The sequence below is a fragment of the Malus sylvestris genome, chromosome 11, assembly GCF_916048215.2.
Source record: "Malus sylvestris chromosome 11, drMalSylv7.2, whole genome shotgun sequence".
NCBI classification, from domain to species: Eukaryota; Viridiplantae; Streptophyta; class Magnoliopsida; order Rosales; family Rosaceae; genus Malus; species Malus sylvestris.
This window is the reverse complement of record NC_062270.1, coordinates 33313425-33337104: the sequence shown is the minus strand read 5'-3', so window position 1 is coordinate 33337104 and position 23680 is coordinate 33313425. Positions and strand designations below refer to the sequence as shown.

The 23680-nt window shown below is 34.7% G+C and overlaps 2 protein-coding genes across 4 annotated transcripts; both read right to left on the bottom strand.

Annotated features, from left to right (window-relative positions):
• Window positions 1-724: 724 nt before the first annotated feature.
• LOC126589798 (beta-glucosidase 18-like) lies at window positions 725-5070 on the bottom strand. Of its 3 annotated transcripts, none has more exons than XM_050255198.1 (13): window positions 4925-5070; window positions 3916-4183; window positions 3753-3819; window positions 3601-3668; window positions 3439-3514; window positions 3234-3308; window positions 3057-3144; window positions 2626-2878; window positions 2419-2534; window positions 1852-2104; window positions 1626-1728; window positions 1450-1543; window positions 725-1168 (listed from the first exon to the last, which is right to left on the bottom strand). In XM_050255198.1, exons 2-13 carry the CDS (start codon window positions 4075-4077, stop codon window positions 904-906), a joined length of 1620 nt encoding a protein of 539 aa, XP_050111155.1. In that variant the 5' UTR covers window positions 4078-4183; window positions 4925-5070; the 3' UTR covers window positions 725-903. The 3 variants fall into 3 exon arrangements, with proteins under 3 accessions (XP_050111155.1, XP_050111156.1, XP_050111157.1); XM_050255199.1 differs by having other exon boundaries at window positions 3601-3659; window positions 4925-5069; XM_050255200.1 differs by lacking the exons at window positions 3601-3668; window positions 4925-5070 and having other exon boundaries at window positions 3916-4064.
• Window positions 5071-5533: 463 nt separating this feature from the next.
• LOC126589799 (uncharacterized) lies at window positions 5534-23390 on the bottom strand. Its single transcript, XM_050255201.1, has 4 exons — window positions 23168-23390; window positions 22015-22103; window positions 13935-14004; window positions 5534-5824 (listed from the first exon to the last, which is right to left on the bottom strand). Exons 1-4 carry the CDS (start codon window positions 23197-23199, stop codon window positions 5662-5664), a joined length of 354 nt encoding a protein of 117 aa, XP_050111158.1. The 5' UTR covers window positions 23200-23390; the 3' UTR covers window positions 5534-5661.
• Between the last annotated feature and the right edge of the window lie 290 nt (window positions 23391-23680).

The window sequence follows — 23680 nt, the reverse complement described above, 5'->3', positions numbered from 1 at the left end:
GCAAAGTGATAGTAAAACTATACTCAAGTATATTCATTTGTATATATTGAAGGGGGAAAAGGATCCGGGCCGTTGAAATTTGATCAAACGGCTTCAAACAGGATGTCCCTTTAAAAGTAATAATAACTATAATCGTTGGATCAAATTCCAACTGCATGAATCCCAGACTAGATGGATTAGGTGGAAAGGGATCTGGAGAGGATCACTTTCCATTGAAGGGAGGAGGTTACTCGCAAGTGCCCTTTAACATAGTAGTGGAGATGAGCATTGTCATTGCACCACAACGTGAGTTCAAACCTAATTAGCTATCTAATCTTACATTTTTAATTTGTCAAATCTATTGTTTGACAAAAAAAAAATGAAGTTAGTTACTCACTAAGTCGATTTTTCTACCTAATTAGGAGTTTAAATGTATTTAAAAGAGTTTACAAATCTATATGTATTCAATCAAGATTTTAAATGAATTCACAGAAGTTCATGGGTATTGAATCGTGATTTTAAAATAGTTTATAAAACTCTATAAAAATCTGAATGTATTCATTCCAGATTTTAAAGTAATTCACATAACTCCATATGTATTTAATTAGAATTTGATTTTAAAGTATTTTAAAATATGTAGGACTTTAAGGAATTTAGAGAGATATTACAATGGTTTCTAGGCTTTAGAAAATCAGGCATCTTCGCCTTATTATTGAATCCATCTATAATTCATATGGAGACTATATATGGAACTCCATTAAATTTATAACTCTTTCGAAATCATATAAATTCTTAATTGAATACAACCCTTTATTATAACATTTATTTAAAGAAATAATCAATATGCATGCCTCCGAATAGAACAGAGAAACATGCAAAGCGTGAGCAGCAAATTGAGGTAAAGTATGCACATTTTGGTATTAACTACATTTCAGCAACCTTCGGTTGCAATTGGCTAAATAGTGTATTTTTGTTGGAGTGACCTGAAGAAGCTGCACTAATTTCTTCCTCATTGTGACTATTGTTTCTGATGAAACTACTAAACCACCTTGCAGAATGCTTTGGAGTTCGCCCCAGCGTTTTATTACGATCAACATAAACTATACCAAATTTTGTTTCATACCCACTAAGCCATTCAAAATTATCCATCAAGCTCCAAATGAAATAGCCACGTACATCAGCACCATTCCTGTGAAATAAAAACAAACAAAAAATGGGAAAATTGTACAGATAGTTTGTTAGAAATTTTAGATGGACAAAAGAAAAATGAAATTAAGTGTGTTTGATTTCATATATATATATATATATATATATGTTGGATTTTTTTTTTAACTATTAAATATTTTTGCGCATTAGAGAGGAATTGAGTCAAATTCAGATTGTTAAATTCATTTGACTCCAAATTTTCCCATGCATTCGAGATAACTCAACGCCGTATCATTGTTATCGGAGGGTAACTCATTGGCTCACCTTATTGCTTTGGCTAAAAAAGCTAGGTAGCCTTTGTGAAACTTGATCCGATTCCAGTCTTGTAGCTCATTCTGTGGTGTCGGTGAGGAGTATCCTGCCACATTTGGAGAAAAAAATGATTCTACGCGGCCAGCTATCCATCAATTAAAGAAACCAAGGTGTGGCCATTCACTTACCATTTTCAGTAACAAACATGGGCAGGTTATTGTATCTTTGCTTAAGATAGTCTATAATCTTCTCCATGCCTCTTGGAACAACAAAAAACCTAGCAACTCCAGTCTAGGAAAGACAAAACAAGATGAGCTTGTTAATGTACCAATTTGGACCAATAATCAAACGAAAATTGACCGTGAAATAGCATAACATGTTAGATTACTAATTAATACTAAATGTTTTATGTACCAGTTCTCCAATCGCAGTGCCATCCCGATACCCAGTTGTGTTGACGTAACCTCTAATGGCATGGTCTCCGCCTGAGGGGCAAGGGGAGTGGAAACAGTCCTTGGCATATAGTGTTGTATAGTGGTTGAGTCCGATGAAATCTATGCTGCCTCTTAACAGCTCTTTTTCTTTGGGGGAGAACCTTGGCATTTCCAAGCGAGGGCATTGGCGCATTTCAGCGGGGTATTCTCCATACACTAAAGGATCCAACACCCTTTTTGGGAAGAAAAAATTTAGTCATCCATTCTAGTATATTTATGCTATTTTTATACTCTTAATTATTACACATTACTATTATACTATGGTTAATATGCAATATATTAACAGAAAATGTCAAATTGTCAACCGCAGAAAGACTTCCAATTATATATGCGAGCAAAAATAAGAAGCTGACCAATTGGGGGATTCAGCAGATGTTATTGTGGCGAAAGTCCTTGCACATAAATTAGAATTGAATACTGACTATATCGTACATTCACTTGCATCAGATAATTAAGCAAATTGATAAACGAAAAAAGAATCACTTACCAGGCCGCATTGAAAGCTAAGACTCTATCAACAGCATGCAGGTCCCTTTCATCGTCTCGAAGAGGTTCATACCAGTGACAATGTGCAATAATTCCGACAAACCCATGTTGTTTTGGCTGTTTCAATTTGTAGTAATGTTTTTTTTTCAACTTTGGCTAGCTAATTAAGGCCAAGAGTATAAACATGTTATATGCAATACTTACATACCTGAAAAAGCCTCCGATATATGTCAACCGCCATGGCATGAGCTATTAAAATGTTGTGCATTGCAATGAGAGGCTCTACATCAGAATTGCCACTTGAACAATTCCCAAAAGGGGGCGTGCAACGAGCAGGTGGGTATACTCCTTGTATGTAAGTAAAATCAACCAGCATATTGGCTTCATTGAAGGTAATCCAGTGCTTCACCCTGTCCCCAAAGCTCTTGAAGCATATGGAGGCAAAATGTGCAAATTCTTCCCTACAACAATGAAATTAATTAAACCTTAATAACTAGTATAAGCTTAATTGTCACAGTAGTGACACAAATGAGTGCTGCCATTTGGACTACATTTACTAATAACCATACTAAATCAGTTGTATAAATGGAACTAAAATGAGATGGTCAGTAAGCATGGTGTATAGTTTTATTTTCGTACCGTAAGAGTGGACTAAGCCAACCCCTATCTCTTGCATCTAGTATATAGGGCATGTCATTGTGGTGAAGTGTCACAAATGGCTCTATTCCTGCAATGTGTATCCAAATTCCAACTCATTAGTGTCTATTTCATTTTATTTTATTGGAATTTATATTTAAGATAAAATTAGCTAGGTACCTTTGCTCACAAGATGATCAATAAGTTTATTATAAAATATGATCCCTCTTTGATTGACTTTGCCGAGTTTGCCGTCTATAATTGGCTCAAGATCAAATCATTTGTAATAAAGCAACCCAGATTAATACAACCAAATAAAAGTATGAAGCACAAGACTAACCAGAATAATCCAAATTAAGACAAAGACAATATAAAAACAACATACCAGGTAGAATTCTAGCCCATGAAATGGAGAACCGATATGCATTCATCCCCAGAGAATGTATCCACTCAATGTCCTCCTATACATACGTACATACATAAGTTTCGAAAAGTCATAAATCTGCTTATAATTACGTTTTTGTGTTTGATTACGTATGGTGAATACCAAGTAGCGATGGTAATGGTCATCTGCAACATCTCCAGTCTCATTATCCTCTATTTTTCCTGAAGTGCTTTATACATATAAAGACATTACTTTGGTGAATATCAAAATTAAGAGTAGCAACTAATTACCCTCTAATTTTTTTGTTTAATTACCTGGAATGTGAGCATAAACATCCCAGTTGCTTAGGCTCTTTCCATCTTCATGATAAGCACCTTCAATCTTAATTATCACATTGAAATTGAATAGCGAATTTAACATTCAGATATATAGTTGTAGAGCAAAGAGAAAAAATAACTACAAGAAGAAGAGGGGTACCTGATAAGATGAAGTGCTTGCTCCAAACAAGAAGCCATCTGGGAACTGAGATTTCTGGATTTCTTCTTCATCTGGTTTGAAACTCTGAGCTGCAACTAAAGCGGTAGACAATAAGATAACCGAGAGCGAAAAGAAATAGAACAAGCCTCCAGTAAATTTCATTTTGTTTTTTGGGTTTCAAATTGTTTTTGGTAGTCTGGTTGAGGGTGGTGTATCAGATCAAGTTGGTACATTAGGAAGCCTGGAAGTATTCAGCAGGACAAGATGGCTGCATAGTGGGAGAAAAGTGAGGTGAATAAACTATTTTCAATTATTGTTTGGTAAAAAATATAAAAAACTATTTTCAATTATTCGTGGTGGCAAGGGAAACAAGCGACTTCTTTCCCTTCCTAAATAATATATTGTTATAAGACCTACTCCAACCCTGGGCTAAATGCCAAATATTTAGCCCAAAATTCCCCCCAAACATCCCCCAACCCAAGCTAAAATATTGGGCTAAAAGGGGAATGCTAAAGTTGGGCCAAATTCCCCCCCAAATTCCCCCCGGGCTAAATGCGAAATGTTTATCGGAATTTAAATTTTTTTAGATTAAAATGTTCATAAAATTAATTTACAATAATCTACATATTTATTTTTTTTTTTAAAATTGATTTAAGAAAAAAATTTAGGCTAATTTCATTCTTTAATAATTCCGGGCTAAAATTTTAGAGTAGAAGGGTTGGAGCAGAAAAGATGTTTCTGGGCTAAAAGCTAAATTTTCCGGGCTAAAAAATTTGGTTTTTAGCCCAAGGGTTGGAGATGGTCTAAGGAGAGAAATATACATGTGATAATATATTATAAAATTTAACGCATATTTTGTATAAGAATTAACTGATTTCATGTAAATTTTTCTTTCATAATAAAATAATCAGCTTTAAAGAAGTGTTCTTTTGCTCTTTATATGAATTTATATTGCTATATAAATAAAAAATAAAAATAAAAATAATAATGATAATAAAAGATTACTTACCGTCAAAGCTGTTGCTATCCGCACTGATGTTTTAAGACAAGGAATATTTAGGGGAGAAGGATTTTCGAAGGGTCAAAGGCAGAGAAATGAGTGATGGTTATCTTTCCATAAAGTTATTGTTTAGGATGACAAAGTTTTTAGCCTTCTAGTCTGGTGGATTGGTGGTGGTTGTGCACGTGTTTAGGCAGATACAATGAGGAACGTGCGTGTATATTTGTGTGTCATAAGTAACATGCGTGTATATTTGTGTGCCATGAGTAACATTTAGACATAAATTTTGTGGCTCTAATTTCATGGCTTTTTTTAAGAATCTGAATCGTTTATATTTTAATTCATTATCTATAAATTATCATTGTAAAAAGCTAGAAAAATCCAAAACTAATAGATCAACTCCAACCCTTAGACCCAAAACTAAATATTTCGTCCTCTAAAAAGGTTATTACGCTAATGCCCCTTAAATTTATCGTGTTTTCGCAAAATGTCTTCATGTTTGAAATATAACATTGACACCTCTTGAGATTTTAGTTCACTTTCTTATAACCCCCTTAGGACCACTTTGCCCTCATTATTAATTACTTTAAAAAATAAAAAATCATTTATAAATAAATAAAATTAAAATTAAATCTTACATCAAACAATTAAAAAGAAATAAAAAGAAAATTGAAGAAATCTCGTCTTCATCTTCCTCTACCATGAACTCGGATCTTCTCTGGACTCTTACATGTGGAGCCTGTGGACTAGCAAATAAGCGGTTCGTTGTAAATCATGTGGTTATGAATCAATTGTAGTTTTCTTCTCACATCCGTCATTCTCTCTTCGTCTTTCTCTCTTCTTCGTTTCTGATTCCGAGTTCTCTTTTCTGTCAAAGTTGTATCTTCTTCATCCCTCTTATGTGATTCCCTCATTTTAATTCAAGTTTAATCCCCAAATCAGTTTTTGGTACTCAAATTAGAGGTAAATTTTAGCATATGAAAACTTGAATTTGGCCTCAAAAGCTTCCCAAAGAAAGAATCAATTAATTATTGGTTGCTGACAAGCGGACAAATTCTTAGAGCTTCAATGGCCATTTTCAAGAATTAAAATAAAAAATAAAAAATAAAAAACCCCATTTTATTTTCCATGATCTCAGGCCTTCTTTGAAGGCATACCACTTTATTTGAAGAAAATTAGTATTTGATTTATTCAAATCCTAAACCACTTGATTTTTCATTACTCATACATCAGGATTCACCACTATAAATATCATAGAAAAAAAATTCAAAATCTTTAAGTCATCTTCCCGAAAACAATCGCATGCGACAAGGAAGAAGAGAGAGAGGAGAGAGAACTAAAATATCAGAAACAAAGAAGAGAGAAGGACAAATGTGAGACCCTCTGGCCCAACCACTAATCATCATCATCAGTGGTCACAATGGCGTTGGGAAGGACACCGTCATAAAAAAATTCAAGGATTCCAACAAGAACTTGCATTTGGTGAGGAAGATTCTTGGAATTGACTTTTCATATTTTTAAAAGAAAATGAAAATAAATTGAAAACTTTGAGTTTTAATTAAAAGGACAAAATGTTGTTGTAAATGAATAGTATCATAAATGACTTTTTAGAGTAAAAATGTATTTTTCGTTAAAAGTGAATAGTATTGAAAGTATTTCGTTAAAAGTGAGGCCAAGTTTGTGAAGAGGCTAATTGATTGAATAACCAAGATGAAGGAGTAGTTTCTTGTCAGAGTTGCAACGGCTAGAGAGGAAGTGAATCATGTTAAGAACGGACCCTAGAGTAACCTAAAAGCCCAAAACAGAAAAAACATCGAAGTAAATCCATTCAGCTTTCTTCCAACGTGGCCAATGAGAGTATCATTAACACCCCACAACGAGTACGAATCACCACCACCAACTAAAGCCAAGAACCAACACCGCAATTACGAAAAGATAATAGACTTCGTCTTTCGTCAGGTAACACCACACCGATTGCAATCACCAAGTAAGAGAAACCAAAAATGCATGTGGATTACCACAAGCAACACTGCCAAAAAGGCAGACGGAGAGAAGGAAGTGGTGTAGTCACTCGAGCCGGTGTGAACACCAGAACTCTACGCACCTTCCGAGTTAAGGACTACAACAATTTGTAGTCAAAAGTGATCACATATCAGAACGAAGATGGAATCGATGGAAGCCAGATGAAGGACATGTAGATGGATTAGTGGATGAAAGGATCTGAAGGCCGGAAGATCAGTGATTACTGAAGTGGAAAGGCTAAGGGGAAAAAAAAGGAAAGCAGGGAAAAACACCATAAAGAAAAGAAAGAGGAAGCAGAGATGAAGAAGAACGGGCTGCCACCAACCCAAATCAAAATTAGGGTCGGCGGTTATAGGAAAAGCTGGGCTTTGTTGTTGCTCTTACTCACAGAGAGAAACAACTCTTATTCTTAGAGAGAATGTCTATCACCCACAGAGAGAAGGTCATTTTGTATCCGAAGAGGAGGTTAGACAATGCAGTTAAGTTGGTGGAGTCCGTTATCGAGGTGGGGAAAGCTAAGGTGCAGCTAGGCCTGGTAAACGGGTCGTGTCAGTCGTGTTCGTGTCGTTTTCGTGTAACACCTGTTATCTTAACGGGTCGTGTCGTGTCACACCTGTTATCTTAACGGGTCCTTAACAGGTCGGGTCACTTTACCCAACGGGTAAAGTGACCCGATCCGTTATGACCCGTTAAGAAAATTTTTTTTTCTTAAATTTGCACATACCACACATTGTCACATAAATAATACTTCAAAACATTAAAACACATTTGTCGTTTAAGTACTACATCTACACTCGAAAATAAGAGCCTCATAAAAAATACATTCATACACTACTAATTTATTACAGATATTAAATGTGCAAGGATATGCAAAATGATTCAAGGTTGTGAAACCTTTCTCAAAAGTTTAAACCTTACCAATGGAACTCAAAACTTAATGAAAGTGACCCACTAGAGTGTTTATTCGTACTTTCATTAAGTAGAACATAAGATTTTGTGGTATCCACTAGTGTAAATATTTTAAATTGAAGATCAAATTCATTCATTGTATTCATATAGGATCAAGGAGTGTAGTTGTAAAAAATCATCAAAATTGGAGTTAAAATAACCGTTAAATTGTGATTTTTCGTTTATAACCGTCGAAAAATTTTGTCCCGTTACTTAATCTTTAAATGTTTGTGGTTTTTGCAATTTTTTGGCGTACAAACAAGTATGACGGTTACATCGTTGAAACTAGTTTCGTAGAATGCGTATCTCATCAAAACAATAGATTCACTAACACTTAAGAGTTTATTCTTACTTTCATTAAGTATAACATAAGATTTTGTGGTATCCACTAGTGTAAATATTTTAAATTGAAGATCGAATTCATTCATTGTATTCATATAGGGTCAAGGAGTGTAGCTGTAAAAAATCATCAAAATCGGAGTTAAAATAACCGTTAAATCATGATTTTTTGTTTATAACCGTCGAAAAGTTTTGTCTCGTTACTTGATCTCTGAATGTTTGTTTTTTGCAATTTTTGGCATATGCAATCTCGAAGTATATACAAACATGTTTGACGGTTGGATCGTTGAAACTAGTTTCGTAGAATGCGTATCCCATCAAAACAATAGATTCACTAACACTTAAAGATTTTATTCATACTTTCATCAAGCATAACATAAGATTTTGTGGTATCCACTAGTGTAAATATTTTAAATTGAAGATCGAATTCATTCGCTGTATTTATATAGGGTCAAGGAGTGTAGCTGTAAAAAAGCATCAAAATCGGAGTTAAAATAACTGTTAAATCTTGATTTTTCGTTTATAACCGTCGAAAAGTTTTGTCCCATTACTTGATCTCTGAATGTTTGTTTTTTTGCAATTTTTGGCATATGCGATCTCGACGCATATAAAAACAAGTTTGACGGTTGGATCGTTGAAACTAGTTTCGCAAAATGCGTATCTCATCAAAACAATACATTCACTAACACTTAAGAGTTTATTAATATTTTCATTAAGTATAACATAAGATTTTGTGGTATCCACTAGTGTAAATATTTTAAATTGAAGATCGAATTCATTCATTGTATTCATATAGGGTCAAGGAGTGTAGTTGTAAAAAATCATCAAAATCAGAGTTAAAATAACCGTTAAATTGTGATTTTTCATTTATAACCGTCGAAAAGTTTTGTCCTATTACTTAATCTTTAAATCTTTGTTTTTTGCAATTTTTGGCGTATGCGATCTCGAAGCATATACAAACAAGTATGATGGTTGGATCGTTGAAACTAGTTTCGTAGAATGCGTATCTCATCAAAACAATAGATTTACTAACACTTAAGAGTTTATTCTTACTTTCATTAAGTATAACATAAGATTTTGTGGTATCCACTAGTGTAAATATTTTAAATTGAAGATCGAATTCATTCATTGTATTCATATAGGGTCAAGGAGTGTAGCTGTAAAAAAATCATCAAAATCGGAGTTAAAATAACCGTTAAATCGTGATTTTTCATTTATAACCGTCGAAAAGTTTTGTCCCATTACTTGATCTCTGAATGTTTGTTTTTTGCAATTTTTGGCATATGCGATCTTGAAGCATATACAAACAAGTTTGACGGTTGGATCGTTGAAAATAGTTTCGCAAAATGCGTATCTCATCAAAACAATATATTCACTAACACTTAAGAGTTTATTAATATTTTCATTAAGTATAACATAAGATTTTGTGGTATTCACTAGTGTAAATATTTTAAATTGAAGATCGAATTCATTCATTGTATTCATATAGGGTCAAGGAGTGTAGCTGTAAAAAACCATCAAAATCAGAGTTAAAATAATCGTTAAATCGTGATTTTTCGTTTATAACCGTCGAAAAGTTTTGTCTCGTTACTTGATCTCTGAATGTTTGTTTTTTTCAATTTTTGGCATATACAATCTCGAAGTATATACAAACATGTTTGACGGTTGGATCGTTGAAACTAGTTTCGTAGAATGCGTATCCCATCAAAACAATAGATTCACTAACATTTAAAGATTTTATTCATACTTTCTTCAACTATAACATAAGATTTTGTGGTATCCACTAGTGTAAATATTTTAAATTGAAGATCGAATTCATTCATTGTATTCATATAGGGTCAAGGAGTGTAGCTGTAAAAAATTATCAAAATCGGAGTTAAAATAACCGTTAAATCGTGATTTTTCATTTATAACCGTAAAAAAGGTTTGTCCTGTTACTCTATCTCTGAATGTTTGTTTTTTGAAATTTTTGGCATATGCGATCTTGAAGTATATACAAACATGTTTGACGGTTGGATCATTGAAACTAGTTTCGTAGAATGCGTATCCCATCAAAACAATAGATTCACTAACATTTAAAAGTTTATTTATAATTTCATCAAGTATAACATAAGATTTTGTGGTATCTACCAGTGTAAATATTTTAAATTGAAGATCGAATTCATTCATTGTATTCATATAGGGTCAAGGAGTGTAGATGTAAAAAATCATCAAAATCGGAGTTAAAATAACCGTTAAATCATGATTTTTCGTTTATAACCGTCGAAAAGTTTTGTCCCGTTACTTGATTTCTGAATGTTTGTTTTTTGCAATTTTTGGCGTAGAAGCATATACAAACAAGTTTGACGGTTGGATCATTGAAACTAGTTTCGTAAAATGTGTATCTCATCAAAACAATAAATTCACTAACACTTAAGAGTTTATTCATATTTTCATTAAATATAACATAAGATTTAGTGGTATCCACTAGTGTAAATATTTTAAATTGAAGATCGAATTCATTCATTGTATTCATATAGGGTCAAGGAGTGTAGCTGTAAAAAATTATCAAAATTGGAGTTAAAATAACCGTTAAATCGTGATTTTTCTTTTATAACCGTCGAAAGGTTTTGTCTCGTTACTTGATCTCTGAATGTTTGTTTTTTGCAATTTTTGGCGTATGCGATCTCGAAGTATATACAAACATGTTTGATGGTTAGATCATTGAAACTTGTTTCGTAGAATGTGTATCCCATCAAAACAATAGATTCACTAACACTTAAGAGTTTATTCATACTTTCATCAATTATAGCATAAGATTTTGTGGTATCCACTATTGTAAATATTTTAAATTGAAGATTGAATTCATTCATTGTATTCATATAGGGTCAAGGAGCTGTAAAAAATCATCAAAATCGGAGTTAAAATAACCGTTAAATCGTGATTTTTTGTTTATAACCGTAAAAAAGTTTTGTCTCGTTACTTGATCTGTGAATGTTTGTTTCTTGTAATTTTTTGCTGATGCGATCTCGAAGCATATACAAACAAGTTTGACGGTTGGATCGTTGAAATTAGTTTCGTATAATTCGTATCCCATGAAGTTCAATAGTGTGTGTGTGTATATATATATTTATTTATTTATTAAGTAGATTTAAATCTATTTATTTTGTATGTATAATTATTATAGTTTTTAGGGGTATAAAATTGAATTTAAAATTTAATATATATATATATAATTATGATTATGATAGTTTTTAGGGGTATAAAATTGTTAAATTAATATATATAATAGTTATAGTATTTTTTTTAGGGTTATAAAATTATTAAATTAATATTCTGCTTATCATGTATCGTGTTACCCACGTGTATACCCGAAACAACCCGTTATCTTAACAGGTGTTTATTGAGTTACCCGATAATGACCCGTTTCGTTATCGTGTCGACCCAAACACCTGTTAATTTCGTGTCGTGTCGTGTCAGGAATTGCCAGACCTAGGTGCAGCACAAGAGGTATGTGATATATTTGTGGAGTAACTGCGGTAGTGAAGGCAAATTTGTCTTTATAAAAATATTTTAAGGTGATGTCACCCCTAAATGGGTTATGTGAAAGTGAATTAGAACCTCAAAAAGTGTTAGTATTATGTTTCAAATGTGAGAGTGTTTTGTAAAAACAGGATAAACTTGAATAGGTGTTAGTGTAGTTAACCCTTCACTAAAAGACAAAATTTAGCTTTGTGAACATTGAATGTTTCCCAACCCTCTAGACTTAACTAAAATATAGTAATTGTTGTAGAATGGTTTTAAGTTTTAACCTTTTCTTTTATGGTAAAGGCTTTTTTTTTTTTTTTTTTGTGTAACTTTGAGGTATGTTATCTTAATTTTAATTTTTATGAATGTTTCAACCTAACAAAACTTAAATTCTGACAAAATTTCCAAAACCGAGCAAATCACACCAACCAACCAAACTTCAACATACACACCAATCAACCAAACTTTAATGCACATACAAACATGTATTTTATTATTTGACCGTTGAATTTAAATTCTAGTTGTTTGGATCATTTTTTTACCGTTGGATTTGACAAAAATAAATATGGACCGATAGATAAATTTCGAAGGGTTTGATCTGGATTGTTGATAACTAGGGATTCAGAAATTGAAAAGGCCACAATTATTGTTGGATATTTGGGATCCCTGTCGTGGCTCAGCTGTCAGCCACTAACTCTTATATTCAGCCACATTTAAAGAAAAAAAAAGGCCTACACAAGATTTAGGTCAACCAAATCTGAACTGAAATTTGGGTTTTCATTTAGGTCCAAACCCAATTTAGGCTTGGGAACTTTAACGAAAAGCACCCAGTACTGTTCACTTTAACGAAAAACCACATTTTTACACTAAAAAGTCAATCCTGGTACTATTCACTTTACCCTTTATTTTGTCCTTATCATTAAAACTCAAAGTTTTCAAGCCCTTTTCATTAGTTTTCCTTTTAGGCTTAGGTCTTGGCTTTAGGTGGCATTTGGTTTGGTCCAATGGTGGATTTGGTCTTAAAACATTTATTTGAAGTGAAGAAAATGGACGACTACGACTCTAAAAAGAAACACTGAATTTAATCCAATGGTCATATGGCTTCGAATTTGGATGATTTTTGGAAGATATGATATTTGAGGTAAGACATAAAAGATAGATGGTTGGATGAAATATATTACAAAGTGGACTCTACAAACCTGTGTGTCAATATATGTGTCAAAAAATCTGTGATGTCGAATCCTTCCTTATATACGTATGCATTCGTATGTGCGCATGATAAATACCACTACCAAAAATAAATATTTCACTAGTACAAAAAACGTTGCCTGAAAATTAGCCCAACAAAATCTTCGTTGCACTCCAACCGTCACACAAAGGCGGTGAAAACAGGGTTTGCGCGACGAAGAGACAACCTGCGTCGCGCAAAAAGACTTTGCGAGGTGGAAGAACCTGTGTCGCTCAAAAGGTCTTTGCATGACGACAGCTCTTACGTTGCACAAAAGGTCTTTGCGCAACGACAACACCTACGTCGCACAAACCCTTTTTTATTTTTTATTTACAAGAATTCTAATAGGTGGTATACTAACAAGTGCTGCCAAGAATCAAAACTAATTTTGGTTTCCTATTTCAAAAGGTTTGGTAATGATGACTGGAGAATAGTGATGGGATTGATTAGTAAAGTCTTTGGTGGTACACAATTACCAACACAATAGTCTTGCTTCAGGGCCACAAACTCGTCCCTGAATCGGGATTTTCCTTGGCAGTAAGGTTCTTGTTTAAAATCTAGAGGTTGTCACCGAAATGTTCTTTTAGAACATCGATAAATCGTCTAAAATGTCCAAAACTTAGGGAATGCTAACACGTTTTCATATTTGACGAGGTTGAAATATTCGACACTTAGGTTAAAGAACCAAGAATGCTTACATCACGCATGTGATGAATCAATACTGCCTAAACTTACGCTATGATACCAAACTTACACACCTTGACCTGGAATGCCCACCTGGACTCCGAATCGAGGTGTGTTGGCCAACACCAGAATGGTGACGAAGCTATAAAGTGTAGTGATGTGGAAAATGTAAATAAATTTAAACTTAAAAGTTCCTAAATATAAAAGTGTGTTTGCAAGCAGGAATGAACCCATTTCACACGTGATGTCAGAGCATAAGTAAAGTACAATAAAGTAGGATGAGAATTGTACCATCGAAGGCAACCACCTATACCACGATTTGCCAAGAATCCACGTAGACATAAAAGCTCAGCATTAAAACCTGGAGGGGTGAAAAACAAGGGTTACTGAGCCTAAAAATAAAGTTTTATAAAAACCTTTTCGAAAATATTATAAGCCATCGCTGTAAAACAAGTATAGTTTCCAAAATATAATTATAGTTTCCAAAATATACATACTACGTATAGTATGAAAATACTTACCCTAGCCTGCAATATCTCAAGAATTCAATACGTCACAAAATTCGTAAATAATCATATAACTTCCAATAATCCCAATATTTCATAGAAATAAACATATGACATCGAGTGCTCATCGACATATGATGACACACGAGTTCATGCAGATGTATTCTGACATGAAAATGACTGGGTGTAATAATGATTTACGCTTTAATATTACAATCACGTGAAAACTGGCACTATGTGCATCACATACGAATCCTAATTGCCTATAGCAATCTAGGACATGACTGGCACCTACAATGGATCCAAAGCGAGTGTACGTTGCGATGTGAACATACACATGAAAGACTGGCCCTGACTTGGGCAAGTACTAACACCAATGTAGCACACGATGAACATATAGCGTAAATAGAATCATACAATGGTAAATCGATAATTCAAGTCACCATAATACTATTCATGGTCATAAATATAATTAGGGTAAATTACATTTTATCTCATTAGGTTTGGAATCGATTGCAACCTCATACAACATTTTTAAAACATTTCAATTTCATACATTTACTTATCATTTTATTTCAATTTCATACATCCGTTAGAAAACTGTTAAGTGAAGACGTGGCAAATATAAGATCCACATTTGTGCTGATATGGCTGCCAACTTTGTGCCATGTGGCAAAAAAAAAATTTATGCATTTAAAAGATAATAATTTACCCTATTAAGAAAAAAAAAACCCTAAAACCCATCTTCCCTGACCCCTTCCCCTTCCCCACAACCTAAACCCCCCTCCCTCGCAACCCTGTAACCAACCCATTCCTCTTCCCTTTCCTCGCAACCCAAACCCCTTCATCCCACCCCACCCCTACCCCAATGATCCTTAGATCTGCATAACATCATCGATACAGTTGCCTCGCTCGACAATGGCGTCGAGGTGGAGAAGCGTGGACCTGACGCAAGACTGGGTGAGATCGAGCTCGTTGACCTTGGCATTGACGTTGTCGGCGATGTCGCAAGTGGAGGTGATGTTGGAGATGATGTAGTCGGAGTTGGCCTTTACAATGTCAGGAACCTGGGAGGACTTACGGAGGGTGGGGAGCTGCTTGTCGAGGTCAGAGCGCTGGGAAATGAGGTTGTCGAGGTCTAGATCTAAGGATCGCTGGGGTAGGGTGGGGTTGGGATGGGATAGGGGGAGTTTGGGTTGCAGGGAATGAGGAAGGGGTCTGGGAAGATGGGTTTTACATTTATTTTTTTTATAGGGTAAATTATTATCTTTTAAATACATAACAAAAATAATAATAATTGCCACATGGCACAAAATTGGCAGTCACATCAACACAAATGTGGATTTCATATTTGTCATGTCATCAATTAACGGTTTATTTAATGGATTTTCTAATGTATGTATGAAATTGAAATAAAATGATAAGTAAATGTATGAAATTGAAATAAAATGATAAGTAAATGTATGAAATTGAAATGTTTTAAAGATTTTGTATGAGGTTGCAATCAACCCCAAACCTGAGGGAGTAAAATGTAATTTACCCATATAATTAAGGCATTAATAATAATACGCATGCTTGTACATTCTTTAGGACGTAGCATAATTTCATAATTTCTATCAATGTGCTAAATCTTATAAACGTTAAGCTAATCTAGGTGTATCGTAGTCTTTATGAAATATATAAATGGAAACTAACAAATATACACACACACACACACACACATATACTACATAAAAGAAAAGACCTACTCACAGTTACTTGTGATGTCACATTCGTTCCAGCTAGGAAGTCGGAGTCTCTGATAGTAATTACACCTAAGCATAATATTGGGACCCATTAATAAAACTCAACTAAAACGATTAAATTTGGAAAAACAAAGTGCGGATTTGGAATCAGAGTGTCGAGATACGCTAAGAATGGTCCCGAGCAAATTTTGTAAAAAGTCAACGGTCAACCCTAAAAAGTCAATCGAACCGCCTCGGAGGTCAACTAAGTTAAAACTTTGAAATTTCACTAAATGGATGTCAAAATTAGCCTAGAAGGGTTTTCGAGAAAATTTCAAAAATGTCAACACAAAGAATATTCAAAATCCATTTACGAAATGAATTGGGCTGAATCTTGGGTTGATAGGTCATTGGTTTGGGCCGGTTCCAGGTTTAGGCCCTTTTTATTTTTTATCATTTTTTTATTGTGGTCTGGGTAGTTCACCGGAGTGGAGGTTGTGGTGGCTCGGTGCTTTTGTGCAGAGAAAGCAAGGAGTGATTGAGAAAGAGAAAGTCCAAAGATAGAGAGTTATGGCGGCGAAGCTCGCCAGAGAAGGCAGTGAGTGGTGATGGTGCTCAGCTGCTCTGCGTTGCACAGAGAGCACAGAAAGAGTTTAAGGGAAATAGTGAAGTGAGATAGATGAGAAATGAGAGAGAGAAAAAGTTTTTTCCATAAAAGAGAAGGACACAAGAGTAAGGGAGGAGTATGGGGTGTGGGCCCCACGTGGCTCACAAAACAAGCCACAAAATATCTCACATGAAATTACTAAATCGCCCTTCATGTTCGTAAGTCCTTAAAATCTCTATTGTAACTCCAAATTTGATTCCGCTTACGCATACGTGTTCATAGTGACGAGCACTATGAGGATACGCTAAAAGAATGTTTCATATGTCTCACAATACGCTGGTCAACGAAAGTCAACATCTTCGCCTCTATGGGTAGTTTCGTCAATTCACTATTTTAAAACTAATAAAATCATAAAATTAAGGACAGCTAGTTACACTTGTATTACTTGCAAGGCTAGTAAGTCTACTAGGTTTACAATAAATAATGGCAAAAGTGATGGGAAACATTATCACATAAATGATCCAACTCTCTCTTTTCTCTCTATTAAACCTGACATTTTGGACCCGACCCGACCCGTTAATATCAGTATTTGGGTGGATGCTTAAGGGTCGGGTCGCTAATGCGTGAACCCGTTAAATAACGGATCACTTTGGGTCAACCCGTTAGCACCCGTTAACACCCGTTAATTGAAGATATTTTAGTAATTTCAATAAAGTCTTAACAACAAAATATAAACTCTATGCAAAAAATAATAATAATAATTGTTAACGGGTGAAACGGGTGACCCATTAGCTTAACGGGTCAGGTTCGGATGACCCGTTAACTTAACGGGTCGGGTTCAACTCGACCCAAACCTAATAAACCCGACCCGTTTACAGGTCTACTCTTTATCTTTGCACCTTCAACAAAATAGGCTATAACACGTTATAAATCATGCGCTTGATGTTGTTCTAAGGAACATAATGTTATTTTGATACAAACTCGTTCACATGATTCATCATCCAAGTAACCTCTAAAACACGGTCTAAATGTTGATATTTTATAAGCCTTAATTGCATGAAACATTCACCATTGAGCATAAGTATACTTAAGTTGCTAATAAGCATATTATTAAGAGAAACAAGCAAACAAAAAGCAAGATTAATGAGAAAGCAAATTAATTAAGCTAATACAAAACAACATATATATTGGGTGGAATTCTAAACCATGAAATGAAGAAGCGACATGCACTGGAATTTGAGAGGTCTTGGGTCAATTTAATCATGATGTGTGTCACAACGATATCTTACTCTTTCTTGGTAAATGGATATCTGTGTAGTTATGTTCACCCGAAGAGGGATCTAAGGCAAGGAGATCGCATTTCCCCTACATGTTCCTTCTTTATGCTGAGGGACTCTCTGCGCTTATTGCTTCCAAGGATCGAGGGGGTGCTAGCCAGGGAGCTCCTTCCATTCATCATCTACTTTTCATCGATAATAGTTTCGTCTTTCCTCATGCTACATGGTAGGACTATGAGACAGTTAAGGAGATTCTAGGGTGTTTCAAAGGAGTCTCAAGGCAATAAGTGAACTTCCAAAAGAGCGCGATATATTTTAATAGAAATATTAAGTGATCTGATTAGGAGTTTCTAGCTTTAGTGCTTGGGGTTGTAAGAGTGGATCAACATAAGAAGTACTTGGTGCTCTCTACCTTCGTTGGTCAAAACAGAGGAGCATATTTTAGCCACATCAAAGAAAGGGTATGGAAGAAACTGCAGGGGGTAGAAAGGTAAAACAATCAGTGTATCGGGGAAGGAATAACTATTCAAAATGGTGGCATAATCGATCCCACTTTATTCTATGAGATGTTATTTATTGCCCAAGTATTTTTATGACAAACTAAACCAATTAATTGCTTCTTGTTAGTGGAATGAGTCTGAGAACTCCAGTAAAATCCATTGAGTGGCTTGGGATAAGCTGTGCTTGCCCAAAAATGAGGGAGGCCTTGGGTTTCGTAATTTATACCCTTTTAATCTTGGACTTCTAGCCAAACAGGGGTGGAGGATCATCCAGGAGCCCAATTCTCTGGTGGAATAGGTGTTAAAGGCAAAGTATTTCCCTCATTCCTTATTTCTCCTTCCTTAAGGCGAGTGTTCGATCTAATGCGTCCTATGTGTGGCGTAGCATGTGTGCCACTAGAGAAGTTATCTTGCGGGGTTCCAGGTGGCAAATAGGTGATGGTACCTTGGTAGGTGTGGGGTGATAGATGGCTACCTCTACCATCTATTTTTCAATTGTTTTCCCCTATACTGCCCACAGCATTGTAATGTGCATATGGTCAATGAGCTTATTAATGATGCTAGATGGAAATTTAAGGTTCTTGGTTCATCGATTTCAGTAGAGGAAATGGATGCAATTCGATCTATTTAGTTGAGCATTCGAAGAACTAATGACCAATTAATTTGGCATTATGACAATCGCGATCTGTTCATAGTTAAAAGTGCTTATCATGTTACTCGTAATTGGATCCTCCCCTCTGCTCTCTCTATTTCCTCGTAGGGCTTTGTTTCTCAATTCTCGGTGTTGTTGGATTCTCTTTGGAAGGCCAATGTCTCTCCTAAAATGAAAATGGCATCTTGGAGAATTATCTCCACCACTATTCCCATGAGTGATAATCTTCAAAAATGGCATGTCATATTGGATCCTGCTTGTATTCTTTGTGGGGTGGCATTTGCGACGGTTTAGCATATCATGGTCGAATGCCCGTTCGTGAAGTGTACTTGGCTTGCATCTCCGTTGGGGCTAAGAACTGGGCAACATTATAATAGATCTCTGAATAAATGGGCCCTGTCAATGGTTAATGAAGTTAGATCATCGGATTTTGAGTGCATTATGGTCATACTTTGGGCAATTTGGAATGCTAGAAATCTCAAGCTTTGGGGAGGGGGATGCAACCTCTCCTTCTCCAAGTACTGTGGTGAGACATGCCTTTGATTTGTGGTAGGAGTTCCTTAGGCTCAACTTCAAGCCTCCTCTGCCTCGAAGGCATGTCCCCATTCTAAAATGGTTGTGTCCTCTATCTGGAAGGCTCAAACTTAATGTGGATGGTGCCTGGTGTAAGGAGACAAATCTGGGAGGTGTGGGGTTGTTAACCAGGATTGAAATAGAACTTATGTGGCTGCTGCAAGTAGGAAATTTGGAGACATTTTCTCTCATATTCACATTGAAGCACTCGCAATTAGTGAATGTCTTTTGATGGCGATCAAAGGGATTTACAAAATATTTCGTTGGAAAGTGATTCACTTCAGACTATTTTTGCTTTAAAGGAGTATTCTTTGAATGTGTCTACTACTGGACCTATCATCAAAGATGCCTAATCCTTATTGCACTTGGTCACTGAAGTTAACGTGTCCCATGTTCGCCCTCACGCTAACTCTGTTGCCTATAAGCTAGCTCATTTTGCCCTCTACGGTGGTAATTGTACTTGGTTTGATGAAACCCCCTCATTGATTTGTGACTTAATTGAGGAGGATCTCCCAATTCCTTGTACTGATTAGTCCATTCCTAGCATTTAATTAAACCATATCGTATTTTATCAAAAAAAAAGAAAAAGAAAAAAAGATATTTGTCTAGTTCTTTAGAGATGCTTTAAGTGACAAGGGAGAATGAGGTAATGGAACTAGAATTAGAAGGATTTTATCACATATGACTTTTAAAATTAACATAACTTCTTATTTTGGTCTCTCAATTTCAAAATCAATTAATAACTTCCGTAATTACTAATGCACACAAATTTGATTCTTCCAATAAGATTTGGTCAATTATTGAATTTATGTGTTGATATGAATATATATAGGTGTCATATACCAATGGTATATATATGTATGTATGTGTGTGTGTATATGTGTGTGTGTGGGGTATACTAATTAAATAGCACTATGTGGATTTATAAGGGTACTTTTTTAAATAAATGTAAAATTGGGTAAATTATATTTTAACATCTTAAGTTTAAGTTCAATTGCAACTTCATATAACATCTTTATTAAAGTGATGATATATTAAAGTAGATTCTACATTTGTGATAACGTGACTACCAACTAGTGACACATGGCCAAACAATTAATAAATTTTTTAATAAATTATATTTTGTACCTTCAAATTTGTGTTCAATTACCACTTCATATAATATCTTTAATACATTCAGTTTTATCTATTTATTTATTATTTTATTTATTTCAATGATTAATCATGACCAGGGACTATTATGACTACCAATAACATAAACTAATTAAAGTATAATCTTCACCTTTATTTAATACAATAAGTTCCTTGATTGACATTAGCGTCAATGGCCGAAGTAACATCAATCATTCAAATGACCAATTTTAGGTGAAAAGGTAAAGTGAAAGTAAAATTATACTCAAGTATATTCATTTGTATATATTGAATAGGGGAGGATACTCGCAAGTGCCCTGTGACATAGTAGTGAAGATAAGTGTTGTTCTTTTACCATGACGTGAGTTCAAACCTAATCAGCTCTCTAATCTAATATTTTTAATTGAACATTTTTAATTTGTCAAATCTATTGTTTGACAAAAAACAAAAGGAGTTAGTTACTCACTAAGTCAATTTTTCTATGTAATTATGAGTTCAAATGAATTTAAAAGAGTTTACAAATGTATATGTATTCAATCAAGATTTTAAATGAATTCATAAAAGTTCATGGGTATTCAATCGTGATTATAATAATTTATAAAACTCTATTTCGGATTTTAAAGTAATTCATATAACTTCATATGTATTTAATTAGAATTTGATTTTAAAGTATTTTAAAATAGGTAAGACTTTAATGAATTTAGAAAGATTTTACAATGGTTTCTAGGCTTTAGAAAATCAGGCATCTTCCCCTTATTATTGAATCCATCTAAAATTCATATGAAGACTATGGAACTCCATTAAATTTATAACTCTTTCAAAATCATATAAATTTTTAATTGAATACAACCCTTAATTATAACATTTATTTAAAGAAATAATCAATATGCATGCCTCTGAATAGAAAAGAGAAACATGCAAAGTGTGGAGAAATTTTTCCAAATGCCCGGCACTTCACGTTGTGTATGTACCGAGCCAATAGAAACAAAACACGTGGCTTTCTTGTTTTGAAGTTTAATTAGGGCTGGTTCGGTATGGGATATCGAACCAAAATCCTTGTCCCGATTCCCAAACCGAAGTTTTCGGGAATCCCAAATTTCGGGAATCCCGAAATAATTTCGGGATTTCGGGACAATTCGGGAATCCCAAAACTACATAACTCTTGACCTTTAACTATAGTTAAAACCAGCAATTGAAAGCCCAAATTTATTTTCTGTTCTAATATTAATAATAGAGATGCAAAATCGTAGAAAATTTATGCTAAAACATTATTTCTTATCCACGTTGTATCAAAGAGATCAACATAACCTTATTTGAAGGATTCACTTAACCGATGACTTAAATTAAGACAGCGAAGAAGACAACCTGAAAGCAATAACCTATACTAGAAGATAAAATCACCTTTTGGATCTTCCCACAAAGCAATGAACCAACACACCACCACCAGATCTTGTAGCTTCGTCAATATAATCGATGCACTCATCAAAGTCCTGTAGATGAATAGAAAATGATAAGTCCTCGTAATGGGGTTATTTAAATGCAGAGGCGGAGCTACTAAGGGACCAGAATAGTCATGGGCCCATCCTGCCTTTTTTCTTGCTACAATAACATATTGTTGTTGCTGCGCCTTATCAGTGGAATACCATTAAATTCAAGTGTGCCCCTTCTTAATCTAAACTCTATTTTCCTTTTACATGCCTCGTTTTTCACTCCATCTCTCTTATTTCAGTGCAGACTTCCCTTCCCCTCCTTTTGCTATCAACTTTTCTTTGTCATTTCTTTAGTCCTTCTGTTATATTTTCAAATCTTTCATGCTTAACTCTTACTTCGTATTCAAGTGTTTGAGTTTGCACAATGTTTTTAGTTCTCTGTACTGAATTTGATTGGTTTTCCAAATGTGCAATTTACTACAACTTTTCATGCTGTGAGGCCCCTCCTCACATGAAATTCTGGCTCCGCCACTGTTTAAATGAGTGTATTATGCACTTACACATGGATGGCAATTGATGTATAAGCACCGATGCATTTATCTGGGGTTGAAAATTAAAACTATATTGACCAGAATTTTGTTTGATATTAGCGTTTTTATTTCTAAGTCTATGACTAGAGTTAAGGAAATTATCGAAGACTGATAACAGACAGACACGAGAAGGCACAAAGACTATAATTTATCCACAAATCTAGACAAGCAATAGACGAATCTAGAGGTAAGCAGTCAGCCACAAGGTATTCCTAAGTTCTAAGTACCAAACACAGAAATCACACAGGCAGAACATCATTGAACAAAACGAAGGTTGACCTGAAAAAAATTCTAACTGTGATATATGGGTATATCAATGTTAAATTAAAGTCTGATTCGGCTGTACATCAGACAAGCTTATAAAACTGGTCACAAAGGGACATAAGATACTGCAAGATAACAGCACAATATAGGTCATTGCTATTTCGAATACATATGATTTTTTTTTCTCTCGTAAATTACAATTCTAGGCTTGGCTATGGGTCTAAGCCTTCACTAAAAATTCTAGATATATGCTAATGTTTCATAACTTACCAAGAAAAACACAAAAGAATGTCTTTCCACATCCAGATACAAATGTTAAATTGCAAGATCCGTAAAGCTCTCAACAGGGTGATTACTGCATGCAACTTGGTTATTCATAGCCTAACTAATAGATAAACAGTCTTCAACAGCAACATAAGGTAATGAAGGAACATGCATTTCCGTGTAGAATCATTAAGATTAGTAGAGTACTCAGGGGAGATAATAAGTAGGAACTTGCCTGCAATTGTCAAGGAAGCTTCAGCCAGAACAAGACCTTGAAGCATATGCATATCCCCTTCGAGAGTATGAAGCAAAGCAAAAGCTGGAATCCAATTCCGGATGCAATTAGATTTCAACCCCTAAATTTCAAGCCCTAACTTAAATTTCAACCCCTAAATCCTCAGTATATAGTATACTTTATCTTCCAAGTACGAAATTTCCAAATTTCACAAACCCTAATCTAGAATTTCAACCCTAAATTAATTCCAAAATTTACCTGATTTGGGGGAGAATCGGTGCACA

Excerpts from the sequence above, each read along its gene's own strand:
- LOC126589798 (XM_050255198.1), bottom strand. The coding sequence starts at position 4,077 with ATGAAATTTACTGGAGGCTTGTTCTATTTCTTTTCGCTCTCGGTTATC. Across the intron at positions 3,820-3,915 it reads CAAGCACTTCATCTTATCAG|ATTGAAGGTGCTTATCATGA; the intron begins GTACCCCTCTTC and ends GTGATAATTAAG. Across the intron at positions 3,669-3,752 it reads TGTTTATGCTCACATTCCAG|GCACTTCAGGAAAAATAGAG; the intron begins GTAATTAAACAA and ends TATATGTATAAA.
- LOC126589799 (XM_050255201.1), bottom strand. The coding sequence starts at position 23,199 with ATGTGGAAAGACATTCTTTTGTGTTTTTCTTG. Across the intron at positions 22,104-23,167 it reads ATTCTTTTGTGTTTTTCTTG|GACTTTGATGAGTGCATCGA; the intron begins GTAAGTTATGAA and ends ATTCATCTACAG. Across the intron at positions 14,005-22,014 it reads TTTGTGGGAAGATCCAAAAG|GTTTTAATGCTGAGCTTTTA; the intron begins GTGATTTTATCT and ends TCACCCCTCCAG.